Raw genomic sequence first — 27,526 nt, 5'->3', positions numbered from 1 at the left:
AGCTTTGGAGCCCTGGCTTCCACACTCTGTGTGGTCACCGCAACCACCTCCCCACCCAGACTGGGCGATGCTGAGGGCAGGGATGTGTCTCATTCCCTGGCGTCCCCAGTGCCCAGGGCAGGGTGTGGCACAAAACAGACGCCTGGTGAAGATGTGTTGATCCGATGGGTCAACCTTACACTCTGTCACTCCTGCAAGCTGCCCATCTTCCAGCTTCCACAGCTGGACCACACGTGTGCCCTGTGAAGTGAGTCACTACTGATGCAGCAGGATACAGGGAAAAGGAGCCCTGGGCTGGGACTGAGAGACCAGGGTTCTTGGATCCTGGCTCACTGGGTAATCTTGGGTCAGTCCCCACCCTTCTTCGTGCCTCTGGCTCCCCCACTGACCTGGCAGCGTCCCCCGACAGAGCTGGTCTGTAGCCCCCAGCCTCTCTAGGCTTTGTACTGTTGGTTGAACTTCTGTCGGCGGACACAGCAGCAGGTGGCCAGCGTGGTGAGAAGGATGGCACACACCAGGGCGAAGGTGAGGATGATGATGAGGTTGACGTTCTTGAGCCCCCCCTTCTCACAGTCCTCAGGACGCACGTGACTCAGGGACACCTCCTCCTGGGAGCCGAAGCGGCAGATCAGGTCCTGGGTGGCGTCCACGTCCACACGGCCCTGGTGCAGCTGGGCCGCCAGCCAGCCGTTGCCACAGCAGCTGAGGGGGTTCCCCTGCAGGTAGAGGCGCCGCAGGCTGGTCTCCAGGCCGCCCATGGCACTGCCCGGCAGGAGGCTGAAGCTGTTGTTCCTTAGGTCCAGCACCTCCAAGGACACAGCCTGCGTCCAGGTAGGCAGGCGGCTCAGGCGGTTCTCTGCCAGATTGAGCCGCTTGAGGCAGCTGAAGCAGGGCAGGTCCACCTGCAGGACGGCCAGCCCGTTGCCCTGCAAGGCCAGCACCTCCAGGGAGCCCTCCAGGCCTGCCAAGGCCCCTGTGGCCACATCCAGCCCAGGGTTGGCGGAGAGGTCCAGCTCGGTCAGCGGAGTGTGGAGGAAGGCACCTGCCCGGAGCGTCTCCATCTCATTGTCCGCCAGGTTCAGGACGCGGAGGGAGGAGACGCCAGAGAAGGCCACACAGCCTGCGGGTCCAGGCTCACCTGGGCCCCCGCAGGGGCTGACCCGGTTCCCCTGCAGGTTGAGCCTCTGCAGGCTGGCCAGGCCGGCGAAGGTGTAGGGGGGCAGGTCCCGCAGGGCGTTGTCCTGTAGGAGCAACGTCTGCAGAGACCCCAGGGCCCTGGCACCCAGCTCCAGCGTCTCCAGCGCATTGTGGCTCATGTCTAGGAGTGCGAGGCAAGGCAGGGAGCCCACGCGCCGGGCCTCAAAGGCCCGCAAGCAGTTCCGGCTGAGGTTCAGGAAGCGCAGGGAAGTCAGGTGCTCAAGAAAGCCCTCGGGGACGAGCTCAATCTCATTGTAGCTCAGATCCAGATTCAAGAGCTGAGACAGGGGCTGGGTGCTGGCGTTGCGGCCGGGGTTAGAGAAGGGCAAGGCGGACCAGCCCTCGGAAGGCGCGTGAAGGCCCTCGCCGCCCTGGGGCGGCCCCGCAGGGAGGCGGATGAGGTTGTTAGACACGTTCAGGTAAATGAGTCTCGGAAGTGCGGCCAGGTCGGGGAAGTGGAGCAGTTTGTTCTCCCGCAGGTCGAGCCAGGCGAGCTGATACTGGGCCCGGGGCTCCGGGGCTGTCTGAAAGGCCTCAATACTGTTGCAGCTCAGGTCTAGGACCCGCAGCTGCTGGAGGCTGAAGTCGGAGATGCAGGTGAGGGAGTTCCTGGAGAGGTTGAGGTGTGCCAGGTGGGGCAGGGCCTCGAAGGCTCCGTCCTCGATGTCCATCAGCACGTTGCTGTGAAGATCCAGCCGCTCGAGCGCGGGCGTGCCCCAGAAGGTGTGGCGGCCCAGGCGCGTCAGGCTGTTCTCCGCCAGCGAGAGGCTGCGCAGGGCGGGCGCCTCCGCCAGCAGCCGCTCCGCCAGGCCACTGTACAGGCTGTTGCCAGACAGGTCCAGGGACATCAGGTGTGGCAGGGGACCCAGACCCCCAGTGCTCAGCGCCGTGCCCACCGCCAGGCGGTTGTGGGCCAGGTTGAGGTGCTCCAGGTGGGGCAGGGCCTGGAAGACCCCTGGCTGGAGGAAGCTAATCTCGTTGGCGCTCAGGTCCAGGTGAAGAAGCGCTGTGTAGAAGCCCAGGGGCGAGGCCAGGATGCTCCGCAGCTGGTTCCCAGACAGGTCGAGGACCTCAATGTCCCGTGGGAGCACCGAGGGGACCTGGAGTAGGCCAAGGCCCCGGCACAAGACTTCCTTGTCCACCTGGGGAGGCGGAGGGCAGGGAGAGCAGCGGGCATTAGTGGGTGCTGTAGGAGGGGCAACCAGACACGTGCCTCTAGGAAGTATGACTGGAGCCGCCACCAGGCCTGGCCAGGCCTCTCCTCCGTCCTCCCAGCGTGCTCGCCGTCCTCCCCCCCGGCCTAATCACCCCATGTCTGCATGACCCCTACTCTGCTCCCTGTCTCCAGTACCCAGTACGGTGGTGCTGGCATCAGGGAGGGACTCAAGGAAGCTTTGATTGGTAGACAGACAGAGAGATGATAGACAGATAGAAGGACAAATGCACTAACAAAATACTCTATACTGATTATTACCCCATTTTAGAGGACACTAAGCCATGTATCACCTAGAGTGCCCCAGAGCCAGTGAGGAGCGGGGCCAGCTGGGACCCAGGCCTCCTGGTTCCACATCCCAGTTTCCTTCCATGGACCCAGAGAGTTAAATTTACCCAGCTGATGTTCTACTAGAAACCACTTTGGGAGAAATGTTTCCAAAAGGGGAAAATGCTATTTGCACTCCTGTCATCGGTGTTAATTTTGGACTCTCACCCTCAGGTCTCATTCAAGCCCTCACTCCACGGGGCAGAGCTCGGGTCCCAGAGCCTGCCTTCCTTGCTGACACTCACCAGATGACCTCGTTCTGCTGCTGCCCCCACCCCCACCAGTGGCTTCACTTTGCATGGTCCAGTCCAGATGGGCCCCTGGAGATGGGGTAGGGGGCAAGAAAAGATGACCAGAGTCTCAACCCACATTCTGATGACAAGACTGATATTGCTGTGTCACATTACTACTCTGGTTTCTTATCCAGAATGTAACTCATCCTTCCCCAGCACCCATTCAGCATTTTATATTTTATTTCGCATTTTCAGACCCCTGGTCTCACTGGATCTTCACAATAGCCTGCCCATCAAATCTGAGCACCCCTCTTTAAGAAACCCAAGGTTAGAGAGGGGAAGGGAGGCCCCAGAATCATCCAGCTGGTGAGGAACAGAGCTGGCTTTTGAACCCCAGTCTCTTAACAACCAAAGACCCCACTTTTGTCCCTCCATCACATGTGCCTTCAGGGGTCAGAATTCTTTCCGTGGAGATGCAATCTCCCTCTGTCTTTTCCCACACACCAGGAACCCCAGCCTTTCCCAGCGAAGGCTCTGGCTTCCATAACCACCAAGCTCAGGCCCACTCCGCCCTGGCCTCTCTGTCTCCACTGACCCCTTTCTGCCAGCCAAAGGCATGGCAACCGTTCAAAAACTCCACTCTGACCGTGCTGCCCTCGGCTTAAACCCCTTCCGGGCAAAGTCCAGCACCCTCAGCAGAGTTCAGGGCTGTCTGTGGCCCCTGCTGACCTGCCCCCTTTCCTCCCAACCCACTCCAGCCCAGCCCACACCTGCCCACTGCCCACTGTGCCCTCCCACACCCACCTCTGGGCCTCCTCCTTGCTGTTCCCTGTGCTGGTTATGTTCTTCCCAACCAGATCAGCATGGTGAACTCTGTGTGCTGAGCTCCAAGGTCTCCTCCACCTGGAAGCCTTCCCTGACTGCCGGGCAGGTCGGGGCCTCCTCTGGGCTCTCACAGCCCCTGTGCTTCCTCTCTCATAGCTTTGGCCCCCTGAATTGTGACTGTTTGTGTGCAGACCTGCTAGACAGTAAGTTCAGGGCAAACAGGGTTTGACTGAGGGACTACTGTGGACCTGGGCCATAGAAAGTGCTCAGTATATTTTTCAGTGAATGAAAGAGTCACAGACATCATGACCTTAGTAAAAGTCTGAGGGATTAACTGAATCGCCTTTCTGAAAGGAAAAGAAAAGAGAAGATGAATATATTCAGACTAGAGTCAAAGACCATTAGAGCAAAAAGGGTCCAGCCCACCCACTTCCCAGATGGGGAGACTGAGCCTAAAGATGGCAGTGACCTGCACGAGGTCACAGCGAGTCAGTGGCTGAGCCGACGGGGCAGGAACACCAGCCTGGGTGTTCCCCGCCTGGCCCAGCTCTCAGCTTCCTCCCAAGAGCTTCAAGGTGAAGCGGGGGGCGGGTGGGGGGAGAGGAACGGACTGCCCTCCATCAGGCAGTGCGACTCTTCCAGCTCCATGTGGCTTCCAGCTCCACGGTACTGCCCTACTCAGAGGCCCGAGGACACCCCTGCAGTTGGGCACCCATGCAAACTGGAATCCCACCCCGGCCACCCTGCCAGACCTGCTTGGCTCCGTGCCCCTTCCTCCCTCACAACCGTCTCTGCCAGCTGGGGCCACTGGGCACAGCCTCCCTATCCGTATCCTCAGCTCCGCAAACCATCCTGATTAAAGAAGAAACAGCAAATGAACACAAACACAGTGTGTGTTGGGGGATGGGGCTTAACCCACCTGCAAGCCCACACCCCGTTTCACCCCAGAGGCAATACTCAAAGGCTCCCTGGGGTACCAGCTCCTGAGAGCTGAGCCGGGACACAAGCTGGCCAAGTCCAGCACCTAATCCTGCTTTCTGCCCAGCGCCCAGGACCCCTGTCACAGAGGCCCAGAGGGACTGCTACAAGGCACAAGGCAGGGCTGCCCAGCTCTCCAGTCCAGTCTAGGAAGGAGGTTGAAGGCGTGGGCAGCTCTCAGAACCCCATTTGTCGGGTACCCACCACTCCCTGAGCTCCAAGCTGAGTGACTTATTTGGGGAGGGGTCTCGGGGGCATCAGCCCTTAATCAAGTTCAGAGCTTCCCCGATGACCCCCTGTCTACTCTCTGGTATGCCAGGACTCCACTGTCCAGCTTTTTTTTTTTTTTTTTTTAGAGGGAAGAGGGTGTCACTCATCACCATTTTACCACCTGCACATAGAAGGGAAGCAGGGTAGGGAGAGTTACCCGGCAGTGGACAGCATGAGCTCGGGAGAGATGGGTTCGAATCTTGGCTCTGTTACCTCCTATCAGTATGACCTTGTGGGTCACATCTCTTCTCCCAGCCTTGGCTTCCTTGGCTGAAAAGAAGAGTTTTCTCTCATAAAATGAGAGAAAGCCCTTAGCGTGGAGCAGGCCCCTTGTTAGCCCTCGGCACGTGGCAATTCATTTTTACTCTTTTGAAAAGCATCAAAACGGCTTCCATGGGAGTTCAGAAATTGCTTTCCTGCCTGTTACCTCATTTGCCCCAAATCCAAAGCCCACCCAGTTCCCCTCTGCCTGTTGGGTGGCCCAGACCCTTTATCTCTCTGAGTCTATTGCCCCAGGTGGATGTGGGGCTGCATTTGGTGACGTCTGAGGCCTTCTCTGCCTGTTATTCTGGGTGCTGGGAATCCCAGAAGGGCTCCAAGGAGTAAGAAGTGAGGTGGCAACAGCAGGACACTGCAAACCCCAGGGAAGGGGTGCAGGGCCCTGGCTGCCATCTCATCCAGCCTCCAAGAGCAGCTGCCGATCTTGTGCCGTAAGCTTCCAGTCCCAGGGCCAGGTGGGGCCACTGGAGGGCCAGTCGCTTCCCCAGCACAAGCTCTGGTTTTGACTTCAATGATTGCCCAGCCTTACGAGTGGACATAGAGGGTTCCTTTTCTCTGTACCCCACAGGGTCACAGTAACCTCAGGGCTAGTCTCCCTGACTCCTGGCAGAAAAATGGAACAAAGTGAATCAAACCTGGTCGCTGCCCTTGAGAAGCTCTTGGTCTGGTAGCTGAGACAGGTGTGGACCATTCAGCAACTACCCTATGCACTCAATATTGAGATGGAAGGAAGCTTAGGGCTGTGGGGGCCCCAAAAGGGATCAAACAGAACCAGGTCGGCCTGGAAGGGGTCAGGGGAAGCTTCCTGGAGAAGGCAGCATTTGACCCTGGCACTAATAAGTGAGAGGCATCACAGCAGAGATGTGGCAGATGGGCTCGAGTTAAGGACCCCAGTTAGGAAAGGGGATTCGTCCCCCGAAGGGGCCTAGTACAGAAGACCCTTTCCCAGATGCCCACTCCAAATTCCCCACACATATACCTATGCCTCGTCAGCCAGCTAGACCCACTGCCCTTTGGGGGCAGCTTGAAGGGATAGAGTCCAATATTGGCCCTAGTTGAATGACCTTGGACAAGTTACCTAACTTCTCCAAGCCTCAGTTTCCAACTCTATAAAATTGGAATAATGGTGCTTACCCAGCAGGATTAACAGTAAACAAGGCATTTAAGCATTCTAGTAGGTGCTCATTAAATGCAAGGTTTAAAGGCATTAAATGCATTCCCCTTCCTTTTCTGACCCCTCTAGCCTCTGGCTTCTGGGGCTGGGGCAGTAGGACACCCCCGGGCAGGGGGTAGGGGGAGACAGGGAGTCCTCCCTGCCTAGGCAGAGCTTCTTACCTTCTTACAGGGCACCTTGTCTCGGTGTTGGGAGGTAGCCAGGCCCAGGGTCAGCACGGCCAGAAGCAGCAGGATCCGGTGGCTCATGGCTCTGCACAGGGCAGGAGGAAAGGGGAAGGCTGTAAGACCATAGGCTCCTTCCCACCGCTCCTTCCTGTCTGTACCTGCCCTCAGGGAACCCCAGACCGCAGCTGTAGCTGGACCAAAGGTGCTGTGAATGGGGCACCTTGTGAAGGAGATGGGAAAAAGGGCTGCAGCCCATCACAAAGGGCCTTCAGTGCCAGGCCAAGGAGCTAGGCCATTACCCTGGACAAGAGTTTTTAAGCAGTGGGTGACATGGTCAGATTTGGGTTTCAAAAGACCCTACCTGGAAGACAGCCTGGAGGAGGTGAGCAGGAGGGAGAGGGACCCTAAGGGCTGCCCTGGCCAAGCTCAGGGCTGGGGTGGGGTGAGGTGGGGAGCTAGGCCTCTGACTCCAGTTCCACCCAGGCCACAAGCAGGTCCTCCCCTCCTAGCTCTTCAAGCCCCAAACGGTATTCCTCAATCCCCCCACCCGCAGACCTTTATTTTGCCCTTTCTCTTTTGATTTTCTGGTTGTCGAGTCCCTGCCATTGTTTGAAGGTTGGGCCTGGAGCCTTGACAGGAAGCCCCGCCAGGAGGCCTGCCCTGCCCCCAGCACTGCGGGCTGTGGACTTCCCCAGGAACAGGCTGCCAGGCCCTTAACTTTCACTGAAGCCACCGCCCACACAGTGGGACACCCAGGCATGCTGGGCCAGCCCTTCTCTCTATGAGCAGCGGGGCTGAGGTTGAGGGGGACCACAAAGCCCTCAGGAGGGTCACATCCCAGTGCTGCTAGGGGCTCATTCACTGAGAACCTGGGCCAAGTACTAGGAATACACAGCTCAATCCATCAATTTCATTCATTCATTCATTCATTCACTCACACCTTTACTGAATGCCTCCTCTTGTCTGGTTCTGTCCTGGGAACTGGGGACACAAATAAAGGCACAGAAGAGACCATAATACATACAAAACATTAACAAGGAGAGACACATAATGCCCTCCAAGAGCACTGGACCCAGTCACCCACACCAGACTGCTCCCTCTGTCTCCTCCACTTACCTGCTGTGTGACTTTGTACAAGTCACTTCACCTCTCTGAGCCTCAGTTTCCTCTTCTGAGGCTAATGCCAACCTTGAAGTTTTGTTAAAGATCAAATGAGACATATTCTATGCCACTTACAGAGCCCTCATTATGCACCAGGCACTCTTCTTGACACTTTACATGTATGAACTCATTTAATCTTTCCAATAATTCAACGACTTGGTTCCATGATCACCATTCCTACTGTGCATACAGGAAAACTGAGGCTCAGAGAAATTAAGCAACATGCCCAAGGTCACACAGCTAACAAGTGGCAGGCCCAGGAAGTCGGGCTCCTGGGTCTGTGCCCTTAACCTCTACACTATAAGGTCTCCTGCAGGTGATCAATAAATAAGTGCTGAATTGTGACTCTGAGGGATGTTTTGGAAGAGGCATTTATAGAACCTTTATGGCTGAGTCTTTACTGTTAGAACCCATAAACATCCTTGCTATGAATTTTAAATGAAGGTGGGTGCCCTGAGGTCCTTTCTGGTTCAAACAGGCAAAGGCCCGAGCCGAGCCGTGTCTTTTAAGCCCTGTTCCCTGGGTTCCCCCGGGGCCATGGACCCCCTGCCCCACAGATGTCCTCCTCTCACCTGCATTACAGGTTGGGTTTTCACAGGAAATTTTGTTCTGCTGTTTAAAAAGCAGAACATCACCACCCTTTTGAATGCTAGTGTACTCAGAACTGAGTGGAAACCCCTCAGCGGGGCTTCGAGGCCCTTGGGGAGTGCTCCCTGCCCAGCCAGCTCTTCTCTCCAGCTTCATTTCTCACTGTCCCTTCTTCCACTCTGTGTTCTGGAAGCCTCATTATTTCCTTCAGTTCTCTGAGCATCTTTTCACTGCCCCAAACCCTCACTTCCTCCCCTCTCTTGTGCTGAATACCTCCTCATCCTTTGGTTCTCAGCCTAGATGTCACCTCCTCCAAGAAGCCTTCTCTGGTTTCCCAAGTCTGGGCTATATATTGGCACCGAGCACTTCATCATTCCGTGGTTCCCTCCCCTTTACCACCACCACCCCCCCCCCCCCCCGCCCTGCACCACCACCACCATGGGAAGTGCCCCCAGGGCAGAGGGGCCTCACTCTCCTCTGGGAACCATCTTACACTGTGCAGGCTGGGGAAGGCGCTGAGAATTGACCTGAGGCGCCTCGGTGACATGGTGACGCTAGTGAGAGCAGTTTTTCTCCTGGACTCTCCCTTCACCTCCCTGCCACACTCCTTCCCCCCATCAGCGGGTTCTGTCTGCTTTCCCTAAAACACAGACTCTGGATCTGCCTACCTCCCTCCTCCATCACTGCCACAGACTGAGGCACCATCACGACCCTGGGCCTCGACCCCGGCAACAACCTGACCTCTTTTAGTCCATCCTAAGCATGGCAGCATGAGTGATGTCTTTAAATCATGCATCAGATCATGAATCTCACTGCTTGAAAACCTCCCATAAAATCGAAGCTTATACAATCTCCTCTCTGACTCCATCTACCGTGTGCTCTTCCCTCACCAAATTCTAGCTTTCTCACCATCCCTCAAACACAGCAAGTGCATTCTTGCCTCAGGGCCTCTGCCCTTGCTGCTCCCTCCACCTGGAATGCTCTTGCCCAGATCTGCACGTGTTTTATTGTTTTCCTCTCATTGATCATTTCCCGATCGTTTATTTCTTATTCTGTGAGAACAGGGATCTATTAAGCGGTGCTCACTAAAAGTCTACTGAACAAACAGCAAAGTGAGGAGTAGCAGTCCACGGCAAAGGGCTGAGTGGTGAGTGCGAGGTGAGGATAAGGAAGGACCTGGATTAGTTCTGAACCTGAGGGCACTGCTGCCCAAAAGGGCACTCGTTTCCCCCTCCCCTGCCTGCCAAATTCCACTCTATCCCTGAGGTGAGCATCTGAGCCTCCAGGAGGGCCCCTCCCTGCAGCACGTGGAACTCCACCCTGCCATCTAACAGAAAGGGGCCCCTCGGCAGTGGACACCCTTGAGCAGTGCCCTAGACACAGTGTGGAGAATTTGAGGGTTACTCGCTCTCAAGAGGGACGATTGGGATAATTGAGACCCAGGCTCCCACCCAGACTCTACTGCCCACCAGCCCTGCTCCCTGGGGCAAGTCCCTTAAGCTTTCAGGGTCTCAGTGTCCCATCTGTAGGGCAAGCAGCCTGGTTCCTATTTTGCCACTGTTTGACCCCAATGGTTGTGATGACCAAGCTGAGAATGGCTGTGAAGGCACCCTAGACACATATTGTCTTTCCCAGCTGGGACAAACCCACAGGGCTGAGCAGCCCAGGCGAGGTAAGGAGTGCTGAAGAGGGAGGCCCCAGGCCAGCAGACAAGTGGCCTAGGCAAGAGGACGCAGGAGACATCTTAGGACACTGACTGGGGGGGAGAAGTGCCAAAGAATATCCGTGTGTGTGCGTGTGTGCGCGCGCACAATGTGGGGAGAGGGAGAGAGAAATGGGGCGGAGGGCAACACCTACTACCATAATAAGCCCACCCCTAGTGTTTAAGGATGTTAGATACTCTTCTAAGCACTTGACCTATATCACTTCATTTCATCCTCACAACAAGCCAGTGAAGAAGTTACTATAATTTCCATTGTACAGATGAGAACACTGAGGCTCAGAAAGGTGAAGTGACTTACCCCATAGTTACCCAGCTCATAAGTGTTTTGGGATTTAGCTCCAGGTCTGTATGACCCAAATGCTGTGCTTTCTCCAGCACGTGCTGAGCTGCCGGCCCCCTATAGAGTTTGTCCATGAGGAAAATAAGGCTCAGAGAGGTGACTTACTCAAAGTCACACAGGCAGTAAATGGCAGAATCAGGATCAGAATCCAGCCTGTCTGCCTCCAAAGCAAATGTTTCCACAACACCAGGCCAAGATCTCCCTCTCTAACCCCCTCCAACCAACCCCCAACCCCAGCAGACAGGCTCACAGTGCTGGGCTCTAGGGTGCTCCTCTCCCTCCTCTCAGCCTGGATCACTGGCAGAGCGGGGTCCTGGGAGAGCTGCTGTGGACGTTCCCAGCCAGCAGTGAATCACTAAGGGCAAGCCCCATTCTGGAGACATGTGCATCCCACGGGGGAATTAGACCTTAACCCAAAGGAATGTGGCTGTGATGGCGGAATTTCAGGCAGCTGAGGGTGGGGGTGGGGGTCCCTCACGTCTTACCACCCATGAAGAAGGCTGGCTGCGGAGCTCCTTGGAGGGAGGTGGGTGCCACCCCCCCCATCCCCGCCCCTAGAGATGGGCAGGCTATCTGGTGCGGTGGGACGGGAAGACTCACGCCAGGCCAGGGTCAGAGGGCAGTAGCAGACCAGATTCAAATCCCGAATTGCCCTTGACTAGCTGTGTGTTCCCTGCTCAAGTGCTGGCCTTTTAGCGCTTGTTTTCCCATCTGTCAAATGGGAACGCCTGCCTCGCCCTTCGCGGGAAAGATCCGCTGAGCTAGGAGCCTTGGAGACTTCTGGAGTCAACCCTGGCTCCACGCGCAAAGCAGGGGGCGGTGGCGGGAGGGGACTGTTGAAGTTCCGCGTCTCGATGGACTAGTCCCAGACCAGCTCCGCGCCGGGTGCTCGAGAGGGGCGCGGGACCGCCGGTTCCCCGAGGGGGCCGGCCAGCCTCGCCCGCTGGGCGGCTCCTACCTGGCTCAGCGCGGCCGCCGCTCCTCTCCCGGGCAGCCCCGGCACATTTTGCGCAAACCTGCCCTCCCCGTCCCACCCCGCGCCAGACCCCGGGGTCACGGCCCGAGGAGGCGCACGGCCGCTCCACCGCCCCACGGGAACCGGACCCGGGAGAGGGCAGCTCGGCCTCCAATTTAAATACCTCTCCCGCCGACCCGCCCCACCACGCCCCCCCCTCGGCCCAGCCGCGGGGTCCTAGCGCCGGGCCGGCACGCCCCCGTGTGACTCGGTTTATCCGGAACCCGCGAGGGGGTGAAGCTTTTTCTTGACGCTGAAACCCGGACTGGGAAGGGGCGGGTCGAAGTGGGCGGGATGAAAGGGCGGGGATGGAGAGGGGTCGCTAAGGAAGCGCTGTGCCAGCCAGGCCGCCCCGGGCCGCCGCACGTGCAGTTCGTGGCCCCGCGGGGTCCAGGGCGGCGGGTGGCTCTAGCAGCCGCGGGTCCGCAGAGGAAATCCGGCCTGGCCCCGATTTCCCCCGCTGTCGCCGCCGCACTTAGCCGGGGAAACAGGAGAGGTGACACGGCGGGGCTGAACGCGGAAGGAAATGACCCTTCGCTGGCCCTGGGGTGGCCACAGAGGGGGTTCCCCACACCGAAGCCGTCCCATCTGGTGAGTCTAGGCAGGTCACTTCTCCTCTCTAGACTGTGCTCTAGTGTCCAGACTCTTCCTCCTTCATCATCTCCTGGGCCCTTAAGCAGCCCTGTGAAAAGGTCCCATCAAACCCCCCAGAATTCAGGTGGAGAAACAAGCTATGGATGGGGTCATCGAGTATAAATAAAAATCACTTGTCTGGGACTAGTAAGGTCCCCATTTATATTTAGGGAAACCGAGTCTCAGAGAGGTTAAATAGCCTATCCAAAGTCACACAGAATATAAGAGACAGGGATTTCCCCCAAGTCTGTCCACAAAGCTAAGCCCCGCCCAAACTGGGTACACTTTTCCAGCACTATGTTAGTCAAGTTGTCTTTGAGTGCTGTGCAAAAAGTAGCACGGTGGTATTATTGTCTTTTACGTGGAAGGTTGAGGCGCATATTCCCCAAAACCACGTCCTCTTCTAGATGCCTTGGCCCTGCCAGATCACAGCTACCCTGCCCTGCCCTGCTGGGTGTGGACCTGAGGAGGGGGAGCCTAGGAGAGGAGGGTCACAGCTGTCCTTCAGGCCCTGGTTCCAAGGGTAGAAGAGAATTCCTCCTCCAAAATGTTTCTCTTCCGTGATGGTCACCAGCCCTGACAGCAGTACAGCATGTCCCATTTTACCGGTGGGAAAGTGACCACCCAAAGCTTTGTGGTAAATCAAGATGAAGCTAGACTTAGAAGCTGGGTTCCCTGAATTCTATATAGATGGCAGCTGCATTTCCTTCCTCCCATCTGGCTTACTGTGGGGACAGGCCTGGGGAGATGGGGACAGCTCAGAGAAGACAATCTGTGACAGCTAGGAGGGCAGGGTGGGGGTGGGGCAGGGCCTAACCTAAACTCAGAGGAGGAGATCAGGGAAAGCTTTCCTAAGGAGGGACCTGAGCTGCTATGAGGGCATAGGTAGGAAAGGTCACAGGACCTGGGAAGGGTGTCCCCACCTTTCTCTCCCTCCCAGCCACCGGGAACCTCAGATCTATGCTGAGGGAGGGCCCAGCTGGTCATCGCAACGCCCTCTCCCCACCTCGCCGGCTTTAGTCCTCATCTGGTCAAATGGAACCTCAGTTTCCCCATCTGTAAAATGGGAAAGGTAGTAGCTTCTTCTCGGGTTGGTGCCCAAACTAAGAATAACGGACTTAGCCTGGGGGCTGTACCCAGTGGGTGTTAGGCAACTTCTGGCTGTCTTTATTGTGGCGATTAACGATGCCTCTGCCACACCCTGTGGGCTTCCTTTTCCAGATCCTTGTCCAAGGGGCCAAATGTCCAGGAAGTGCTTCGCAGCAGCCCTGCAGCATGGGCAGAACATGGCTGAGTTGGACTCAGGCAATTCCTGGGCTCTCCCACCTGACCTGCTCCCCCCACATCCAGCGCCACCTCACCCTTCTCTGAGGTGCTGTGGGCAGAAACCGCTGGGCTGGCGCAGAGCTCTGGCTGGGGCTGGGTTAGGGCTGGGCTGGGGCTATGGCGGGCTCGGGGGAGAGCGACCTGCCTCCCACACACCCCCAAACGCTGCGGTTGTGGTTAGTTCACAGGGGTCCACTTCACTCAGTGCCTGGATGGGGCTCCCCAAGAGTTGGAGACAGATGGGCAGCCAAGCGCGCCTACCCGCTGCAGATGCCTCCTGGGACCGGGGGCTGAAATCGGGAACCCCACGTGCTCAACGCCCCTTCCTTCACCTTTTCACTTCTTCAGCGTTCGTGGGACTTTTGGCAGTTTGCTTGATCTTTCTGACCTCAGTTTGCTGATCTGCAAAGTGAGACTAATAATAACACCTGACGTTCTGGCTCGTTGTGAAGCCCAAATTGCAGCAACGTGTGTAAATACCTGGTCAGGGGCCTGGCCTGTGGTTCTTGCCCAGGAAACACGACCTCGCTTCCCTGGCAGGTCCCGGAATCAAAACATACAGGACCTACCCTTGTGGAGCTCCCAGACCAGATGGGAGGCAGATGAGAACATAGGATGATGGAGTCCAGAAAACTCAAAGGCCAAGTCCGGGAGCCGGAGCTGGCTATGAAGAGGGAGGAGAGGTGAGATCTGAGGAGGGTTGGATTTGCCTGGTAGCCATGTGGAGGGTGGCTTTCTTTTAAAGGCCAACTTTCCATCCAATGTTGCTTAGTGCCTGCTCGCACCCCTCCAGCAATGGGGCGTTCTCCTGGACAGCTCATCGATGGGAGGCTCATATTCACTGTGTTGGTATTTTTGCGGAAACGCTTCTGTACCCTCATGCATCTGTCAGTGAAGATAGGAGACACATCTTTTCCTGTGTCTTCAGGACTACCATTCTGAGATGAGAAAACCCTCCCAGGCACGAAGACAGGCTCAAGGCTCCCTGCGGGGGGGTTTCTTAGGCCAGGCTGATAACCAAGGGTCCCAGGTAGGAGTGAGTGCCCAGGAAGGCAATGATGTGCACGTCCCATCTGACCTCGGACAAGTCGCTAAACCTCTCTGAGCCTTGCTGGCCTCATCTAACTGTAGAAATGGTGTGGGAAGGACCATGGCACCCTGGACCCCCAACTTAGTTTCTACTGCTCTTTTTACTGAATGCCCACTATGGGCCAATCCTTTATCTCATGTGGCAAATCAGGATAAAGATAGCCACAGACAGCCTCAGGTGTCTTTAGTCTCAATTACTGACTAAGAAACTGAGGCTCAGCGAGGTTAAGTAACTGGCCCAAGTCACACAGCTTGGAAGCCAGGAATTGAACCTGGGTCTCCAGACTCGCAGACTCCCAGACCAGATCTCAGTGCAGGGATGTGGCTCTCCTCACTCCCTGCCCCTGCCCAGCACCTCTGTGGGCCCCCAGGGAGTCAGGGAGTTTCCTCATCAGCCCCTTTGGGGGCCCTGCCTTCTGTGGCAAAACCCTGGGTTCCCCAGTTCTTCTCCTGCCCACCCTCCCATGCTCCCTAGGGCAGCTAGGTTTAGACCAAACCAGCTATGGGCCACCTCCCAGAGGGACAGTAGGATAGGAGAGAAAATGCTTGGTGTCAGCTGTAGGGAGTTTGTGAGCCAAAAAGCCACCTAGGGTGCTTGGGAAACAAACGCTGATAAAGAGACAGGTGGTGTTTCCTTTCTTCTGAGGACTAGCTTACGTGTTTAATGGGTATAATGAGGGCTGCAGGACCGGGCATGGTGCCAGGTAGTTTACTTGCACTGTCTTCTCACAGCCACCCGGCTAAAGGGGGCTATTGTTCCCCCCCTTTTACAGAAGAGGGACCGAGGCTCAGGGATCCTGTGACTTGCCCACAGTCACACAGCTGATAGAGCGGGGCATGGCAGCCCTTCCCACCGAGTCCTTAGACTCCAAGGCCCTCATGCATGTGGCCAGCGACGGGCTTGGCTGGTTTCTGCTCTCAGCTGGGGGCACGAGACACCCCTTCCCTGGGCGCTCGAAGCCATCAATGTGGGGGGAGCGGGTGCTGTGTACCCCTTGGCCACCACACGGGAGGCTCTTGGCTCTGAGTCTGGTTAGTGAGACCTGGGGCTGAGGAGTCTGGAGGCTCCCGGAGGCCCCAAGGGAGAGGGGGGGATGTTAGGTGAGAAACTTCGAGACTGGGTGAAGAGGCAGGGCAGGATCAGAAGCGTCTCCACAGCTTGACTGTGCTGCTCCATGGACCGTGAAACCACAGCCCTCTGCAGGCCTCAGGCTGCTGGGAACCTGAGGGTTTGTCCCCTTGAGCCACACAACTTTTTCATCTGTTTTAACCATCTGAAGCTTAAACCCCATGAATCCTTTTCTCGATGATCCAGGGTTATCAGGATGGGCCTTGGTTAGGGTCTGTGATGTCATAAATGTCACGTCCAAATGAACACATCAGCAACAGAACCGAGCCGGGGTGAGATAGCTGCACACACACGAGTGCCCCCGAAGGCAGCGTTAATTAGAGGCGAGGCTGCTGTGGGGTGGCTTCCCGCCCCCGCCAGGGAGCTGGGTGCCCTTGGGCAAGTCATTCCCCCTTGGCAGCCTTGATTTCTCATCTGTCAAATGGGGACAGTCATTCTGTCGACTTCAGGGGGGTGTTGAGAGGATGACATTGTAGAAAGCTGAATGGAATGGGGACTGGGTCAAAATGACTGACATGGCCTTCCTCACATGAAAGCCTGTGACTCAGTGGTAGACTGAAGGGACCTGTGGGCAGAGGGAGCGCCCAGTGATGGGAGACAATGTCTTGGCGGGGGCTGAGTCAGAGGGACCATAGCGCTGTGGGCTCAGGACCCAGGGCAGAGGTGGGTCCCAGGCCCTTCGGGGGAAGGGCTGTGACCCAGATAGGACAACCCATGGTGGGGGGCCCCTGCCTCTAGGGGTTCCCTGGAGGTCCCTTGCCAAATTCCCAACCCTTCCAGACTTTGGGATCCCCACTGTGCTGGGCTCCCGCAGGCTATAGGCTCCTGTCTCCCTCCAGGTGGTCAAAGCCCCAAGGCCTGGCAGAACGTCCAGAAACTGGCTCGCCTGTACCCAGCCGATTCCCACAGATAATGGTCACCTGCTGAAGTTTCAGACACTCCTTCTTGCCTCCTCTACTTCCACTCCCGGAAGGACAGCAGATTCTAGGCCCCGAGAGCACGAGGTCACACGTGGGGGATTTCCCCAGCCGCCACCCTGCTTTCCTTCACTTGCCTCACGTGAGGGACTCCCAGTTCACAGAGCAATCTTTTCGGAGGCCCAGTTCCTCTCAAACTTTAGAGGGTATCAGAATCCCTGAGGGCTTGTGAAGACATACTGCCAGGCCCTACCCCCGAGAGTCTGGTTCAGTAGGTCTGAGGCGGGGCCCAGGACCTGCATCTTGAGCCACCTCACGGTGGTACTGATGCTGCCAGTCCGCAGGCACCCTTTGAAAAGCGCTGCACCTGCGAGGGCGTGGGGCGGCCAGGCTCCGTGGTCCTTACGTGGTGAAATGGAGGTAACACCTGCCCCTCCCCACTGAGTTGCCAAAATGAAGGGATGAAATATGAAGGTTATGGTTAACAGGATTATGAATCTTTCTTACCATTAGTGAAATTCTGAGACCAGTGTGAGGCCTCTGTACTTTTAAGTTGAGAAGGGGATGGGCTGGCCCAGGCAGCTTTCTAGTGCAACTTTCATGTTGTAATCCATTTAATCCTATAACACTCAGTGAGGTAGATATTATTATTATTATTATCTCCATCTTACAGATGACATATGAGGAAACCCAGAGAGGTTAGGTAATTAACTCAAGTGTGCACAGCCAGTATGGATGAGTCCAGGCAGTGGGGCTCCAATGCCTCCCCACTTAATACTCTACTGTATTGTCACATGATGGAGCATTAATTAGCTGAAAGAGCAAGTAATCTAGGATTTTTAAAATTTATCATGACATCCCCTGTGTGTAGAGTTGTATTTTCCCCCCTCTCGGGTGGGGTGAGGAGGGACCTGAGGAGGACAGAACCGAGGAAGAGAAGCAGCCCAGATTTCAGAGAGGGACTCACCTGGGTTCCCGTCCTCACTGTGCTGCCCACTGCTGTGGGACTTTGGGCTGGTGGCCTCACCTCTCTGAACTCATTCCATCTCTAAAGTGGAGCAAAGATGGACGGACAACCGGGGCTGTTAGGAGAGTGAGCTCGTTGGTGTCAAGTGGCGCTTACCCAGTCCGTGGCGCTCACCCAGTCTGTGTCAGTGCTTGTGATTCCTGGCCAGGCGTTGTTTTCTTTTGGGGGGCAGCAGCTCTATTTTCTTCATGCTCGTTTAGTTCAGGGCAGGAGTGAAGTGATTCAGGGAGCTTCCCTTGTTGGTGCTTAAGGGGTGTGGGGAGAGGACCTGCCTAAAATGTAGCTGTGGCTGCCCTTCAGGAGCAGTGAGGGGGGCAGCATTCCCATCCTGCAAGGGGACAGGTGGAGCCCCCAGAGGTTGGGCGGAAGCCTGGCCACACCCAGTTCTCACTGGGACGGTCCTCTTCAGTACAGTACACAGTGGTCCCTTCTTGTTCTACTCACATTGCCTTCCTCCTCCTGACCATAGGGCCTTCCTAGAATTCATAAAGTACTGACCCTTGGGGGGAATCTGAGGCTTGAGGGGGGCACTAACTAGCTCAGGTCACACAGCTGGGAGATGGTGAAGTTGGGGCTGGAACTCTGCCCCTTCTGCTGTGTTGGGCTCTCACACCTCCCTCCATGACATCCCTCCTTACACACACGCTCCCCCCACAGACACAGTCACCTGCAAAAGCACACTCTCCTGCCAGCACATGCAGCATACACACATACACACAGCCTTCATATACACCGTCAAAGACAACACAGGACACACAGGGCCACAACTCAGGAAAACAGGAGGCATGCATCCACCTCACATGTCAAACAGGTATACACATGATCCACACACATCTCAGTCATTTCAGAGACACCCTCAAAAGTCACCTAGCCACCACACACAGACACACACCCCCAAATTCAACCCTTGTATATCCACTATGCATGCACACACCACAAGCGTGCACACTGAACATACATGATGTGTACACAGTGTATATATCTCCCATGCAAACGCCAGTCACAAACACTCCATACGCATTGCCCACAGACACACTTCATAACCCAAATATACAGCGAAGACTTAAAATACCCAGGCTCCCAAAAGCAGTGCACACCCACAGGACACAGTGCACAGAGAAACACACCATCTGTGTGTGTACCATCTGTGTGTGTGGACACACTCATGGGAGCAAGGCTATCTCAAATTGCTCGTGAAGCTGATTTTCTCAGAAGCAGACCACACACAAGTCGAGTGGCTCCCACTAGAGCTAATTCCCTGGGGTGTGAAAGGGAAGAAGGCGAAAGGGCTCATCTAGACTGTCGTGGCGTCCCGGGGATTCAGTGATTCATCCCTATGGGTGCTGTGGGCTCAGAACCCCAGGAACTTGGAGGCTGGGCTGGGGGTCCGGAATGCAGAGGGCTGGATCCTGTTCCCCAGGGAGTGGACGCCCTGCCCTGTCCCCAAAGCCAGCCCCTCTCTCTAGGTCTGGAAGCTTGGAGATGGGTATTCAGCCTTACAGACTCCTGCCCTCTGACCTCTTCTGGGCTGTGTGATTTCTTCCTGCTTGCCTTCCCTACCCAGGGAGTAGGAGACCTGGGTTTGAGGCCTGAACCAGACCCAAAAGCCAACCTCACCTCTGCCTGCATCAGGGCCCACCTGGCCTCCTAGGGGATAGGCTGTGCTTTCTGCTGGCGGTGGCCACCTCTTGGGAAGGTTTCAGGGCAGCCCCTCTCCCTGTAGGTTCTCCCGTCAGCATAGACATGCCCCTATTTCACAACTCCCTTCCAGACCTCCCAGGTGCCCTGCCAGCCACTGCCCACCCACCCTCTTGTCTCCTCCTGGCCAGGCCTGTCAAGGCTGTTGCCTGCTCTTGTGACCTCCATTTCCCAGCCCCATCATTCCACCCAGCTCACCCCCGGCCTCCACGTCCGGAACTGCTATGGACAGACACTCTTCCGTCTCCAGCTCGCTTGGTCACTTGATGGCTTTCTTCAGAGCTGCCTGCTCCCGTGGCTCCTTGTGGCACCCTCTCCTGGTCCACTTCCCACCTCTCCATCACCTCCTCCTGCATCCTTTCTCTGGCCCCTCATCTTCCTCTTCATCCTCCTGATCTTTAAATGGGTCTCCCTCCCCCTTGGCCTTGCTCATTTCTCTCTTCACCTTCCTCTCAGGAGAGCTTCCTGCCCCGAGATCTCCCTTTCCTGTTCATCCATCCAGCCATTCATCTTCCACGTGGCGGCCAGATGGAGTCTCTCTAAAACACAGATTTGACCAGGTCACTCCCCTGCTTAAAACTCTTTGATGGCCTTGGGGGTCCAAGCACATGTCACATTTCCCATTTTCCTGTCTCTCACTCTCACAGGGGCCAGAGTCCCTATCAAGCGCCACACGCATCCTCCATCGTCTCCTCTCTCCTTTCCGGATCTGTCCCAACTGTGCAGTCATCTGTCAGACTCCCTCTCCTCACCTCTCTCCTCTTCCCTCTGCCTCTCCCTTCCCATCTCTCTGCTCTATCTCTGTCTCTGTCTCCGTTTAGAGTTGCCAGAGGGGAGGGCTGTACCAACTAGCTTGTGGGGCTCGATACAAAAAGAAAAGAAATAAAAGCTAAGCCCTCTGACTGAAAAGGCTCTTCATGTCCACGCTACAGAAGTCCAGAGGCCAAGAGAGGGGAGATGGTGGCCGCAGAAGTGAGAAACCCACCCTCCTTTGGGCTGCCCACAAGGGGAGCCGTGAAGACATCCTCCCCAGTGCCTTAACCAGCCCTTTAAAAGGCTCCTGGATGGTCAGAGTTAATTCACTCTCCCAGTGTCTCACTCACACTGCAGGTTCCGACCCTGACCTCTGTCCACAGCACACTCGGACGTCTGCCCCATTCGGCTCTTCCATCCACCAACCGGACACCTGGCTGTTGGCCTTGGCTTCACCCCGGGCCCCAGCCGCACCTGCCTGCCCCTCCGGACCTCACCCCGGAACTCACCTCATTCCCTTTAGCTGATCTCACCCTGCGGCTGGTGACCGAGGCTGTCACTGTGCCTGCGTCACTTTTTTCCATGCAGTGTGAGGCTGTGGCTGACAAGGCAGCCAGGATGGCGTGCGTGGCGGGGTCTTTGGAGTCGAGGTCCAGTTCCACCCCTGGTTTACTGGGTGACCTTGGACCGAGTCGCGGTGGCTTCATTGAAGATACAGGGAGAATGTGTCTACCCTGCCTGACGGTAGTGAGGACTGAAATGCAGGTACTCCACCCACCTCAGGTCCTCCTTTTCAGTGAAATGAAGACCTTCCCATGGGCTGCCTGCAGAGGGAGCCTTGCAGACCTCCTGCCCAGCGCCTGGAAGGCCTGAATCAGCCCTTTAAAAGGCTCCTGGGCCTTTGATCAATCCTGTAGTTGCTCTTTGGGTATCTACCAATGAAGCAGGAAGCTGAGGCTGGGTGCTGGTTGACTGGGGGCAGCAGGGGCTGATGGGGAAGGGGAGGGGGAAGAGGGGGTAGCTGCCGGGGAGGGACCTGGGAGGGAGAACTGAGGTTCATGAAGCTTGGCTGCATGATGGGTGATGACGTACTCTCTTCTCTGGCTCCCAGCAAATCTCCAGCAAACTCCAAATTTCTTACTGCTGCACTGGGAGGTTGGACCTGGTTTTAGGGCTCTATCAAGTACTGAGTGTAGGCTCAAGGCAGACACACAGGGAGAACAAAGCCTGCACCCCCAACCTAGCTTCGCCCAGGCCATGGGCCTAATGACGACCCACTGGATGTTCTGGTGTTCCTCAGGCTGGAAGTGTTCTGCATCTGGACACAGTGGTGACAGGCCAAGGTTACCTAGTCTCCAGACCACTGGTCCCAGGTCTTGGGGGGTTATTATAACTACTAATAGGAAGTCTTTTACAATAAAAATCCTCTAGGTTGAAACTGGGGGTCTGAGCAATTTGAGAGGACAAGACAGGGCTGGGCATGGGGGTGGGAAAGGCTGGGTGTCAGGGGAGATGGTGGGAGGGTCTGTTGGCAGGAGCTCCATGACGGGCCCTGGCCGTCAGCAGTGGGGGAGTGCTAAGGAGGGAAGCAACATGGCAAGGGCTGTGCTGCAGGCAGACTCGAGCTGGCACGGGCCAGAGGGAATAGAGGCCGGAGAGTGGCACAGAGGCCAGGCTGTTGTTGAGGACGCAGATGATGGGGCCTAGACCAAGGCAGAGACTGTCATGGTGGGTGGGACAGACTCGGGGATTAATTATGGGGGTGAGGGAAAGGGTCATGGAAGGACAGGAAAAAGAGGGTGGTCACCCCCGGTTCTGGGCAGGGACAGAGCAGAGTACAGTCAGGGTGACCTGTGGCTCATTGGGGAGATGCTTGGCAGGCAGCCAGGTGCTGAGCTGGAGCCCAGAAGGAAGGTCTAAGTCAGCAGTGCAAGAGAACTCCAACCTCACTCTCATCTGTGTGTGGGGACCATTGCCCCTGCCTCCCCGGAGAGGGTGTGGTAGGCTGCCTGAGCCAGCGTCCAGGAGAGCCCTGGATAAGGTTAGCATCACCTAGGTGTTATTTAATAGGAAATGCAGATGGCTGGAGACTGGACAGACCTCTGACAGATGCTGACTTGGGCCAGGCCTTTCTGATGGTGACAGACGCTGAGATCTGTCGTCCGCTCGCTGCCCATGGGTCGTCAGGGAGATTCCCCAGGCAAGGCTCCCCTGTGGGGTGGGGCCCCCGCCTATCGCTCTGCCCAGCACCATCCTCCTTCCCTGGCTGGATGGCTGAGCCCGGGGAGCCTGACAGCCTGGGGAGGGGCCAGGAATCTTGGGGTTCCTGGAGGGGCTCTGGTTCTTTCGAGAACAGCTTGCCTGCCCCCTGGTGGACTTCTGAAGAGTCTCAAGGACTCTGGGAAACCTCTGGGAAAGGAACCTTGGAGATTTATTTAGTCACCACGCCCACCCCCACCCTCCACCCCCGGTCCATGTCCTGATGGGGAGGCTGGAGCCCCAAGCAGGAGCGGTTTCTACAAGCAAGTCCAGGGGCAGAGCCGGGACAAGAGACAGCATGGCTGGCCCTCTGGAAAGTACCGGGATTTTCATCCCACAGCCCCAGGTGAACTCAGCAGCAGTAGTGGTGAAGGCACCCGTTTCCTAGGGCTGCGAGGACCACTCCCTGAGACAGTGCACACACAACATGCTGAGTACGGGTGAGGCCCTTCCCTCCTGCTCTAGTCACTTCACCTCTCCTTGTAAGAGTGTAGACTTAGCTCTAAAGTCTTTGAGCAAATCTGGATTTTCATGCAGGTGCATTTCCTTAAAGCGAGATTCACCTGCCACCACGGTGGCCTTCCCCACCTCCCCTGCCCTGTTATATTTCTTCTCCCATCGAAGTCACAGAAAGAGGGCTTCGACTCAGCCCTGCCCTCAGGAAGCCCCCAGTCTGCAGGGACAGGGCTCAGTGCCCAGGGGTCTGAGAGGGCAGAGGAGGTGCCCCTCCTCCTGCAATACGCAGGGGTGGAAGGGAGGGTTTCAGGGAAGTCTTCCTGGAGGAAGTGACAAAGGAGCAGAGGCAAGGAGGGTGAGGAAGAGTTGGCCAGAAGGAGTGTTCCAAGCAGAGGGGCTGGGGAAGAGCACTCAGTCTAGTGCAGGGGTTGGAGGTGAGAGCATCCATAGCAGCAGGATGGGTGGCGGGGAGGAGAGACAGGGCAGCCATGGGAGCCATGGACTGACACACTGCCCGCACCTCCCTGGCATGCAGGATCCCAGCTAAGCATTAGACTAAGCAAGCCTAGATGCAGATACAGCAGAGGAGAAACTAGGCAGGACACTCAGGAGCTGGCATTGCAGGAGGGGAGATGGTTCATCGGAACCTCTGGGTTAACTAGTTCATTGGCTTATTCACTCATCAATTCAACCTCCCAGTGCACGCCTCTTCCTGGGCATTGGACGAAAGGAATGAACTAGATAAGGTTCCTACTGACACGTGCGGGTCAGGCAAGGCAACTACTAATTACATACAGAGGGAGGTTGGGAAAGGGTTTTAGGAGGAGGTGGCTTTTTATTTATTTATGTTTAAATTTTTATTTATTTATTTTTTTGGCTGCGTTGGGTCTTCATTGCTGCACACGGGCTTTCTCTAGTTGCAGCAAGTGCGGGCTACTCTTCGTTGCGGTGCGCAGGGTTCTCATTGTGGTGGCTTCTCTTGTGGTGGAGCACAGGCTCTAGGCACGTGGGCTTCAGTAGTTGTGGCATGCAGGCTCAGTAGTTGTGGCACACGGGCTCAGTTGCTTTGTGGCATGTGGGATCTTCCCGGACCAGGGCTGGAACCCGTGTCCCCTGCATCGGCAGGCGGATTCTTAACCACTGAAAGGAGGTGGCTTTTTAGATGGACATTGAAGGATGTGTAGGAGTTCACCGAATGTTGAAAAAGTTGAAAAGGTCATGTCGGTAGAGAAAACAACAAGAATAAGTTGTGGCATCATGAAGGGTATGGGGAAGAGTAAGAAGTCTGACAAGGCCGGAGAGTTGGGAGTACAGGGAACAGATGAGGTGAAGACAGCATGAGCAGAGCCTTGAATGCCAGGCTAAAATGTTCATTGTTTCCAAGGAGACCATCCCAAATTGTGCCTACCTGAAGGACCCGAACCAAACAACTCCAGATCACCAGGGCCTGCGAGGACCTTCCAGGGCCCCGTGGCCCCATCTGCCATATCGAGAACCCGAGCCCCCAGAGATGCCAGGAGTGTCCCATTGCTGGGAACCGACCTCCAGGGACAGGAGGATAGCCCCGGGTGGGTGGGGGAGGGGAGGGGACTTCATGGGGACCAGCTGGCACTGATTCATCATGAAACTCATGACTTGGGGCCCCGTCTCTGGGGTTCCACACGAGCATATGCACGGAAGCCCCACGCAAATGCTAGGCCGTTGTTCACGAGGGAGGGGCCAGCCCCGAGAGTCTCCTCAGCTTCATGAGGAAGGTTCTGTCCTCACCTCGTTCACAGAAAAACAAAACTTGTGTGTCCCTGAGGCCACCCCCTCTGGGGTGCTGCTATTTCTGTGGGCTTCTATAGCTCTGTGCAGCCACCTCGGATCAGGAGATAGACAGAGACCGGCATGGACAGGTCACTTCACCCCTCTGAGCCTCTGTTTTCTCTTCTAGAAAGTGGGCAAAGCCCTCCTGTCCCAGCGGGTGGCGGTGGTTGAGATAGTATCGTGGGAGCTCCAGGCACAGGGCCTGGCCCATAGCAGGCAGCAGGCAAATGTAAAATAAACGAGCCCCAAAGCCTCTGGGGGAAGAGGAAACCGGCCCAGCCCCAGGAGGGGACACAACACAAGAGCCAGACAGGCACTGGCTGTCCTCCTGGGTGACCTCACCCTCAACTGATGGGGGAAGGTTGGGGAGAGGTGAAGACCCCAGTGTATGGGGTCTGTTCATATGCAGTGTGTTGGCTTTGGCAATAGAGTTTCTCCCTGGAACCCCCAGCTTCTGCCCAGGGGGGTCTGAGCCGAGGCCTCTGAGAACAGAGCTGCCTCAGCCCTTCTCAGCATGGGCAGCTCAGTGCCAGGGGCTACTCTCCCCTCACTACCATTCTGGAGGGCTCAAGAGCAAGGAGCCAGGTCAGATCCAGGCACAGCCTGACATATACCCACACGTGCACAAGGTATGCACTGCGACACACACCACACACACAGACCCACATTATGGGCGCAGACACGAATATCAGATCTGCCGCTGCTCCCAGACTCTGGTGCCCAGACAGACACACCTGGACACATAACATACACAGTTAAGGCAGCAGACATGCAGACACACCACTGCACACACACACATCGATGCACATATACACAGAGGCACAGCACACGCACAGACATCCACAGACAAGCACACACGTGCAGATGGAGTCACGTGCAAGGGAACACGGCCACCTGTCTGCTCAGGGTCCTCTGAACGCTGACATCCACGCAACGTCCACGAAGCCACCCAGGTCTGTGTACACACGTGCACCCTCAGTCACGGCTGCTGCACACTCTCCTCGGGGACACATGCTTTCAAAGCGTTGCCTCCTTTGACCCGACAGCATCCCCATAAGGCAGGTGGGGCAGGGCGCTGGTCCCCATTGTGCAGTGAGGAGCTGAGGGCTTAGAGGGGCCCACAGACCAGTTCCTGGGAGGAAAGCAGAATGGAATCCTGCTTTGAAGTCTGGTCTTGTGTCTGCCTGCTCCTGGGCCTCCATTTACCACCTGTGTGCCCATGGATACGTACAGAGCCTCACGCCCAGGGGGACTTCATGGCCATTAGACCAAAAGATCCTTTTACAGATGAAGAGGCTGACGCCCAGAGAGAAAATCCACAGGCCCTATGTGGGCTACACAGAGTTCACTGGAGGAACCAGGGCCACGCTTCTGGCCTCCACGCCACAGGGGCACCACACGTGCAGACACCATCACGCACAGAACCGTGGGCACATCCCACAGATGCACCCTCCCTTCTTAGCCCTCCTGCAGGCCTGCTTGGGGCCAGTTGTGGTGTTTCCAGTCCTTTCCATTCATTTTCACAACGACCTGGGAGGTAAGGGTGACCGGTCCCATTTTGCATTTGAGGAAATTGAGGAATAAAAAGCTTAAGCCCAAAGTTGTGCAGGTTGGGATGGCCGGGGCATCTTCCAAAGTAGAGTGCAACACTTTCCACCACACAGCAGCTCGTGGCTCCACACACATCGCCCACATCCTTCTCACATCTACACACACATATACACAAACACACACACACACACACACACACACACACAGCACAGCCCCCAGCAGAACATTCTCCCCACGACACCCAGTTCAGTTTTAGTGCCAGCTCCCCCCTCCCAAGGGGTCTTTTGAAGAAGGACGAGTTTGTTTAGGGCTTAACCTGCCCCCTGGCCCCCGCCCTCTCCCCTCAGTCAAGGAAATGAATTCCACGTGTGCCTGGTCTGTCTGCTCTGAAATCAGCCTAGGGGGTTTGGAAAGTACACTTTGATGTTGGAAGCTAGTTTAATGAGTTGGATGTGGGGTTTGTTTTTTTTTTTTCCTGTAAGACAGAAGCCTCATTTTCCTAAGAACCCAGGAATTATGACTCCCCTCCCAACCCCTCCCCTTAGATTCTGGGAGCCCAAGACCCGGACTCCCTACACAGTGCTCACAGATGCCCAAGAGGTTAGGCCAGCTCAGGGAGGAGAGGCGGGGAAGGAGTTAGCTTGTGCTGAACGTTTGCCGTGCGCTGAAGCCCTCTGTCAGGAACAAGCCTCACGTGGGCCCGCTCCACACCCATCTTAGAGATGACAAAACAGAGGCTCTGAGAAGTGGTGTAACGTGAGCAGGTGGTCCAGTGGCTCCTGGAGCCCTCGACTGCCTGGCTCCAGCTCCTGGTCCCCGTCTTGCTTCTGCCCAGGGCAGCTGTGCCACTCAGGACAAATGACCTCCTCCCTTGGGGCCTGGGCACCTTGGCTGTACGATGGGGATGGTGTTCTCAATGGAAGGGATAGTGAGCTCTATAACAAGCTCTCAGAGTCAGAACCATTTGTCCAGAACAAAGCGCTCTGGGAAAGGAGAGAATATTTCTATTTTTATTGTCTCTGTGTCAGGAGGCAAGTTTACCTGTAGGATTCACACAGGAACGCATCAATTACTATCACTCTAGAGCACATATTAACAAGTGCCCTGTCGGCCGCCAGGGAGCTCCCAAGGGAGTTCTTTGTGGGAAGTGGAGCAGGGAGAGGGCTTGGGGGCGTCCAGACACAGGAGCCTCTGGGCTCGACATTGCTCCGTCCCTCTCCTCAGGGCCTGGCCGAGGCCCTACCCAAGCTCCAAGGCCCTTCACTACTCTGGTGGGCTTTGGCAAAGGCCACCTTGATTTCTTGGTTTATGAGGTCCTGCCAGGTGTCCCTAGGGGAAAAGGACAATCAAGAATAATAAACCTGGGCTTCCCTGGTGGCGCAGTGGTTG

At 56.3% G+C, this 27,526-nt stretch overlaps 2 protein-coding genes across 2 annotated transcripts in view; both read right to left on the bottom strand.

Annotated features, from left to right (window-relative positions):
• Window positions 1-434: 434 nt before the first annotated feature.
• On the bottom strand, window positions 435-11,437 carry LRRC32 (leucine rich repeat containing 32). Its single transcript, XM_065882939.1, has 3 exons — window positions 11,434-11,437; window positions 6,658-6,748; window positions 435-2,339 (listed from the first exon to the last, which is right to left on the bottom strand). Exons 2-3 carry the CDS (start codon window positions 6,742-6,744, stop codon window positions 435-437), a joined length of 1,992 nt encoding a protein of 663 aa, XP_065739011.1. The 5' UTR covers window positions 6,745-6,748; window positions 11,434-11,437.
• Window positions 11,438-11,812: 375 nt separating this feature from the next.
• LOC136126929 (guanylate cyclase D-like) overlaps window positions 11,813-27,526 on the bottom strand; it is a 45,130-nt gene continuing 29,416 nt past the window's right edge. The window contains 1 exon segment of the mRNA XM_065882378.1: window positions 11,813-11,964. Within this exon segment, the coding sequence (XP_065738450.1) occupies window positions 11,813-11,964 (152 nt within the window).

The sequence above is a fragment of the Phocoena phocoena genome, chromosome 8 (assembly GCF_963924675.1).
Source record: "Phocoena phocoena chromosome 8, mPhoPho1.1, whole genome shotgun sequence".
Lineage (NCBI taxonomy): Eukaryota > Metazoa > Chordata > Mammalia > Artiodactyla > Phocoenidae > Phocoena > Phocoena phocoena.
Note: the sequence above shows the minus strand (reverse complement) of the source record. Positions and strands in the feature narration are given on the sequence as shown.